The sequence below is a fragment of the Penaeus vannamei genome, chromosome 3, assembly GCF_042767895.1.
Source record: "Penaeus vannamei isolate JL-2024 chromosome 3, ASM4276789v1, whole genome shotgun sequence".
Taxonomy (NCBI): Eukaryota; Metazoa; Arthropoda; class Malacostraca; order Decapoda; family Penaeidae; genus Penaeus; species Penaeus vannamei.
The window spans coordinates 46,976,795-46,984,294 of record NC_091551.1 but is presented as its reverse complement, the minus strand read 5'-3'; the positions used below and the strand labels follow the sequence as shown (position 1 = coordinate 46,984,294).

General features: G+C 37.1%; 1 protein-coding gene across 19 annotated transcripts in view; it reads right to left on the bottom strand.

Annotated features, from left to right (window-relative positions):
• Cortactin (cortactin) overlaps positions 1 to 7,500 on the bottom strand; it is a 78,623-nt gene that overhangs the window by 44,845 nt on the left and 26,278 nt on the right. For 7 of the 19 annotated variants that reach the window (XM_070113856.1, XM_070113868.1, XM_070113892.1 and 4 more), the window contains 6 exons: positions 7,039 to 7,149; positions 6,624 to 6,734; positions 5,735 to 5,845; positions 4,606 to 4,716; positions 4,188 to 4,298; positions 3,808 to 3,929 (listed from right to left, as the gene is read on the bottom strand). In XM_070113856.1, coding sequence (XP_069969957.1) covers positions 3,808 to 3,929; positions 4,188 to 4,298; positions 4,606 to 4,716; positions 5,735 to 5,845; positions 6,624 to 6,734; positions 7,039 to 7,149 — 677 coding nt within the window. The remainder of the gene's footprint in view (positions 1 to 3,807; positions 3,930 to 4,187; positions 4,299 to 4,605; positions 4,717 to 5,734; positions 5,846 to 6,623; positions 6,735 to 7,038; positions 7,150 to 7,500) is intronic. The other 12 variants (XM_070113901.1, XM_070113916.1, XM_070113907.1 and 9 more) reach the window with 3 other exon arrangements.

The following is a 7,500-nucleotide window of genomic DNA, read 5'->3' as shown; positions in this document are numbered from 1 at the left end:
ACTGTTGCTAAGTAACTAGAGTGAGATGCCAAGTAGTTGTGAGAGTTCACATAACATTACATATATATATACATGATAGCTATCATAGGAGAAAAATATAACTATCCCACAGGAATAGATTCCTGCACATGGACAAAATGTACTTTCTGGAGCCAGTGTTCTTACATGCATGGTGGAAGAATGGGAAACTTCACCCTCATTTACAACAGGAATAGGTTCCTGCTCATGGATAAAATGTACTTTCTGGAGCCAGTGCTCTTACATGCATGGTGCAAGAATGGGACACTTCACCCTCAGTTACCAATGGAAATGTCGCTAGAACCTCTTCCTGAAGGTCCCTTGAGAATCTTCCACCAAAGAATTAGAGCACTTATGCATGAAGTCCCCATCCCATGTCATTCAGAAATAGTTTTCCAAGGTGAGATGTTCCCATCATCTGTTCAGGAGCCATCTTTTCATAGCCATCAATAGACATTGAATTCCATATACAGTAAGTAAAATTATATCAAATTTAGCAAAGTAAAGTACATTTGAATCAAATTACCTGCTTTGATTTATGACAAACATGGGTGATATTAACCCAGTGCCGACAGGTAAAAATGTTTGGCACGTGGACGTAATAACAGGATTTTTGGCGCACATCGGCAGTTTCCCCTGTTTGCGCCTGGCTCGGTCAGTAGTTTGCAAACGATATTTGGCACCTAAAAGCTTTTATTTTGCTATAATTTATAAAAATATTATAATTTTGAAGGTTTACCTTCACTATAGGTGCCATTGCCTAAAATCTTTACCATATAAATGAAGCCGCTACTATTGGAGAAAAACAAACTCCGTCCGACGAGCCAGTGGTGCAAGAATGGGCATGATACGATGCTATCTGTTTTTCAATCCACAACAGCCATGGCAGGTACGTACATGCCACCCGTCGGCTACAGGTTAATAACACAAATGATACTACCTCTTATTATAGCTAAGAGTTGTAGACTACCTACAGTGATAATAAAAAGTATGCTCAGCAAAAATAATTTATTACCATCTTGATACAGTATAATAAATGACAAATATAGACCTCTGTTAATGGCCAGTAAGCAAACAATAAAGAAAATGTTTAGGCAGAAAAAAAGATAATAAAAATTCAAGGAGGAGGCAAGGAGTCTTGAAACTGTGCAAAAGTGCTTGTGTGGGCCGGGCCTTCAAGCCACACACCTGGGAGAGTTACCAATGATGTATGCCTAACATCTTGATTTTGCACCATGTTCAGGGATGTGAGGCATCCAGATCAAATGGATTAAGTATCACACATCTTACAATATGTCATTTCAAATAAGCTTTACCTAAACAAAAAATCTATTAAGGGTTACCTTATATCACATAAAACTGATTTCATCCTTTTGGATATGATGTCACCACTAATGCCCTATTGGTGGTAAGCCAGAATTTCCTGTATCAGGACTGGGTGACCCATTATCTAAATGAAGTAATGGCTTGGGGTCTATAGTCCAGCCTTCTGAACACAGTGCCCCCATCAATATCATGGTAGTAAGCCAGTTTCCCATTTCTTAAACCCCCCAGGCTTATGCCATTTTCATTCCAGGTGTGTTCTGGGTGACTTCCCACCTTAAATCAGAGAACATTTTTTGAGAGGTTGTCAGTTTTTGGAATCTAGTAGTTATCTTTGACATTTCTGTATTCCTTAACCCCTAGCAGACGGGTGGCATATACATATATGCCATGGACTGAAACACAGATGGCATCGTATCATGCCCATTCCTACACCACTGGCTCGTCAGATGGAGTTTGTTTTTCTCCAATAGTAGCAGCTTCATTTATATGGTAAAGATTTTAGGCAATGGCATCTATAATGAAGGTAAACCTTCAAAATTATATTTTTATAAATTATAGCAAAATAAAAGCTTTTAGGTGCCAAATGTCGCTCGCAAACTACCAATCGAGAAGGGTGCAAACAGGGGAAACTGCCCATGCGCGCCAACAATCCCGTTATTACGTCCACTTGCCAAACATTTTTACCCGTCGGCACTGGGTTAATAAAGATATTGGGCCATCAACATTCTTTGGGTGTATTACAGTCTAATCTATTAGACAGTCATACCAAATGGACAATATTTTTTATATTCTCTGAATTATGTTTTTTCTTTAGAATTGTTGGACCAGCAATACCCTTTGCATTCACTGTGAATCCTGAGATTCACTGTGGATCCAGATTCAAACTACATGACATGTGAAAACTAGTGTAAAGGCATGTCACTGACCCAGACCCAAATGATGATCATCTGAACAAGCATGCTCCATATACCTAGCCTCTGTGGAGAGTGAGGGCGGGTCAGAACAGAATATGTTGTCTACCTGCTCCTAAGGGGGTGCAATGTGTCCCTCACCAAGTGACCTAAAATACCTTAACCAAGGCATGATATGGTTACTGCAATGATTACTCACATCAATCCCCTCACTTAGCTATGAAAGAAGGGAGGCCAAAGTGGAATACACAGGGAAAGAAACAAATAGAGACTAGAACAGATGTAGATTATAAAGTAAGGAAAAAATACAATGCAACAAAACTCAAAATCTCAGGAATGGATACACAAAAAGAGCAATATTAGGAAGAATCACATAAATAAACAGAAGAGAAAATATTTTCCAAGTGAGAAGGGCATGGAGTTCAGATTTTTCGGGTCTTCATAGGCAGGACCAAGGTCATTTAATAAGAAATGGCCTTTGACCTCCTCTGCAAGACTCCTGATAAACTGTCCTACACAACGGGGAAAGATGCAAATCATGATCTTGTCAGACTAACTGCACAACAAGCATCCAAGGTTTTTAGTGTCTCCTGCGAGATGAAATTCTGTCTTACTCTGAGCGTTCGCCAATCAATTTTTGAGCTGCATCAAGCATTTCACGCTTGAAGATATCCCACAGCAGTACAGGGTCCATGAGGTTGCAGAGTGATGTAATAATTAGCCTCAGCATATTCCAGGGCACACAGCCCCTTCCTCAACCTGCCCAAATGAAACACCCTAGGATGATCACTGAACCAACAGGGAGTTTTGAAGTGGACTCGGAGGTTAATCACAATTAATCTGTGATACCAAAGAACTTGGCACTCCTATAAACCCTGCAGTTCTGAAGGATCCTCTAACGAGTGCTAACGAGGATGTGGGTGATCTCCTTCACAACATCACCCACATCACTGTACCATGCCCAATGATGTGGGTTAGAGTGCTGCTACCAAAAGCCAGAAATCCCCAATTTCCGAGACCTTGCAAAGTCCCAGTAAAGGAGAGTATTCTCACTGTCAGCATCAGCTCCTTAGCCATGAGAACCAATAGATATCTTATAGCCAGCTCAATCACAGCCAGATACCGCATTGTAGTCATTATTAAAACAATATTATGATGATGATTATTATGATAATGATGACGACATTAATAATTTCAACAATAATAATATTAATAATAATGACAATAAAAATAATAATAACGTTATTAATATTAATTATAACAACAATAGTAATAATAATATCAAACAAACGAAAAAAATAACAATAATAATATTAATAATAATAATATCAGTAACAATAATAATGACTATTTATAATATAATATAACAATAATAATAATAAAAAATCTAATATTACAAAAAAACAATAATAATATATAAATAGTAACAATAAGAAGAATGAGAAAAAGAAGACAAAATAAAACAATAACTATAATCATCATCATCATAACAATAACAACAATAATAAAATATATAAAAGAATGAAAACTTGAGAGAAAAAGAAAGGCCCACCTTAGAGTGGTCCATCTGGCTCTCGTGCTTTTCAACCTTCTCGATATGGTCCCACCCGGCTGCTGTCTTGTCCTGCCGATCCTTCTGGACGCCAAACTTCCCGCCAAAGCCCACCGAATAATCTGAAGCCATCAAAGTACAGTTCAATGCTTAGCAGGTCTTTGCTTGGTCTAGACTCATGTTGAAAGGGTATGCTGATGGCACTGAGTATGCACTCAATCAGTTAGTTACTTATGTGAGTTCTCAAGCACACATCACAAAGTGAAAGATTGAATACATGGTACTATATATAGCATGATGAAAAGATTTTTAAAAAATTAATAAACAGGGAGAAGACAATAAAATCTGCTTCCAGCCATATTTTACAAATATAAAATCACCTTTCTGACTCTCGTGCTTTTCTACTTTCTCAATGTGGTCCCATCCTGCAGCAGATTTGTCCTGGCGGTCTGATTGCACACCAAATTTGCCGCCAAATCCCTGTGTGTAGTCTGCATAAAGCAAAGTTTGGGATATAGCAAACAGCAAAAAAGAGGGAAAATGGCAATGGCAAAAAAAATAAAATAAAAGAGGAAGAAGAGCAGTAAGCTTAGGCACCTCATTCCTGACATAAAAACTTCCTTTCTTAAATATGTGATTAATAAGAAAAAAAAAAAAAAAAAAAAAAATCTGAAACATGAAAAACATTCAATATAGATATGATATATATTCATATATGGATATTCACATAAATCTAAATGGATATATAAACTATTCACTACAATGTCCTACAAAGTACAACCTTGAAATCTGGCACACCTTTCTGGCTTTCATGCTTTTCCGTTTTCTCTATGTGGTCCCAACCTGCTGCAGACTTATCCTGTCTGTCCTTCTGCACTCCAAACTTTCCTCCAAAACCTTTAGAATAGTCTGCACCAGGTGAAAAGATTGACAAAGCTTAGATGAACGCCTCATTATTACTATGAACTACAGAAGTACCCAATACATCAGAAATTCTTATTCTTTTCTTTCTTCAATAAATCCTTTTAAATATCAGTACAGAACGAATAATCAACCAAAGTTCTCGAGGAGCATATTGTATTTCCCTGCATGCAAGATTTTGTAGAAAGGTATGAATGAGAATGAATATCTTCACAATACTGGTTTCAAATATATATTTCTGATGAAGATATATTTGAAACTGGTCAAATACATCTCTTTTAAGGTGAAGATATTCATTCTCATTCATACCTTTCTACATTTGTCAAAATGAATACAGTTCATACAAGTTTTTTTTAGTACCTTAACCCACTAATGGGGGTATATTTCGAAGGCGAAAATAATAATTTCTGGGTGGCTACAAAATCGGCACACGGGCCTGGCTGGAATCTGCCCACATGCCGACCGCAGCGCACCAGCCGCGGCCTGCGACGGAATCAGAGCAAAAGCTCCGATCCAACATCATACTTGCGGGACGCCCAGGAATGTTTATTTTTCCGGGTGTCTCATATGTGGGACACCCGTCGTAAATGGGTTAAGTTATGCTCAAAACCTACAGTAATCAATAGCAGTCCATGGGTTGAAATTTGGACAAGTATAAAGTTTAAAGTTTACGTTGTGCAAAAAAACAACTATTTGAAATGCCATGCTTTTTTTTAGCTTGTGTTTTCTTTTAGTTTCTGTTTTTCTTTCAGTTCTAGTATTTTCTTTTAGTATTGTTTTCTGAATTCTCCTTGAAAGGTATTAAAAGGAATAATAGTAACTTCATCACACTATAACTACCAGCCAACTCCTTTCTCAGGGAAATAACATTAGAAAAAAAGTGAGCCAATTGAGCAATCCTATTCTAAACAACTTATGTATGAAATCAGCTCCTCTCTCTCTTAAATTTAACCTATCTAAAAATAACACATATAGAATCTACAATGGAAGTCCAACCCTGTCACACCTCTTTGACTCTCGTGCTTCTCTGTCTTCTCTATATAATCCCAACCTGCTGCAGACTTATCCTGTCTATCCTTCTGTACACCAAACCTTCCTCCAAATCCTTTGGAATAGTCTGCCGCATGCAAAAAGAATAACACAATTTAAAGTCAATATAGGAACTGATGATGAAATTATACACTGAATATTAGGTCACACTGTTCCAAACTGAGATTAACTTTAAAAAGCTCATGATCATCACAATAAATACTAATAATGATGCAAGAACTATCACAATACTAATCTATATCTGATATTGAGATTGAGTACTGGTGATCAAATAAAATAATTTTTTTGCAGAATTGAGATTACTGGTAAACAATACTGGTAACCAATTCAGTCCAAGGACATTGTATGCTAGTCCTGGCAGTATGAATAAAGAATACAAGGACACTGCTAGGACAACCCTTCTCAAAATGAGTAGCAAGAATCTCAAATCTGTTTCTAATGTGCCTCTGTCCGGTTGCTTGATTCATTTTGTTCTGAAAAAATAACTAATGTGTATGGAGGGGAGGGTTCATTCCAATATTGTGTGCAAGTAGTAGTCCACGGTACCCTAGTACGAGAAAATATGAAAGAGTAGACCAAGGTGATATCTAGACATTTATCACATATAATTTGAACATCCCACTGAGTCTTCAATCATACTAAAGCATACAGCTAAAAATGTTTTTTTTCTATGTATAAGGAATGAAAGCAATACCCAGAATAGAGACACATGGTAAACCAAAACATGTGAAAAATGAAAGACAAAAGTCAAAAGGCCTCTGAATCTACACTGATGTAGAACCTTCCAATATCCAAACCACACTGGTTATAGGGATCTGTACACAAACTATGAGCTGCAAGCGCACCCTTCTGGCTTTCGTGTTTTTCCATTTTCTCTATGTGGTCCCAACCTGCAGCAGACTTATCTTGTCTGTCCTTCTGCACTCCAAACTTTCCTCCAAAACCTTTAGAGTAGTCTGTATGCAGCATGTTAAAAAAACATAAAACATTTTGACTATTCATACAAAAGAATGTATAAAATATTGTTGTATAGCATGTATCCTCAAACTCCTGACTAACAAAAATATGCTTATTCACTTGAACTGACCGTAGTGACCAATTACTGATATCAGACTTGCCATAATAAAATGCCAATTCAAACGAAAGGGAAAAATAAATATAACTGCCATATTCTTAAATTAATGGCTCTTAATTCTTTTGATATAACAAAAGAATATCATGGTGTTAGCAATGGTAGCAGATTAAACTGTAAATGCACACCTTTCTGACTCTCATGTTTCTCAACCTTTTCAATGTGGTCCCATCCTGCAGCAGATTTGTCCTGGCGGTCAGACTGCACACCAAACTTGCCACCAAAACCCTTGGAGTAATCTGTGTCAGGCAGAAGATTGGCTGTAGCACTCTGGGCAACACAAGCATGGGAAGACAAAACAAAAAGCAGGCAAAAATATTCGGGTTTACTACTTAATGGCAACTAAAACTATTGCAACACTTTTTCTTCTAGCCTTTGGGTTTTTACTTTTAGGTCAAAGAAACTTATGGAACCATCACTTACTTTTGCTTGAATTTTTATTTCTTCTGAAGCGATTTGGCAATACTAACAGAGTTTGGTTGGAAAGAAAAAAATAAAGACTGTTCTATTTTTGTTACCCCCATAATGCATATAGTGAGGTACCCCACATCACTTGGTCGGCACACACCTAGTTAAAATAATTTTCTAAT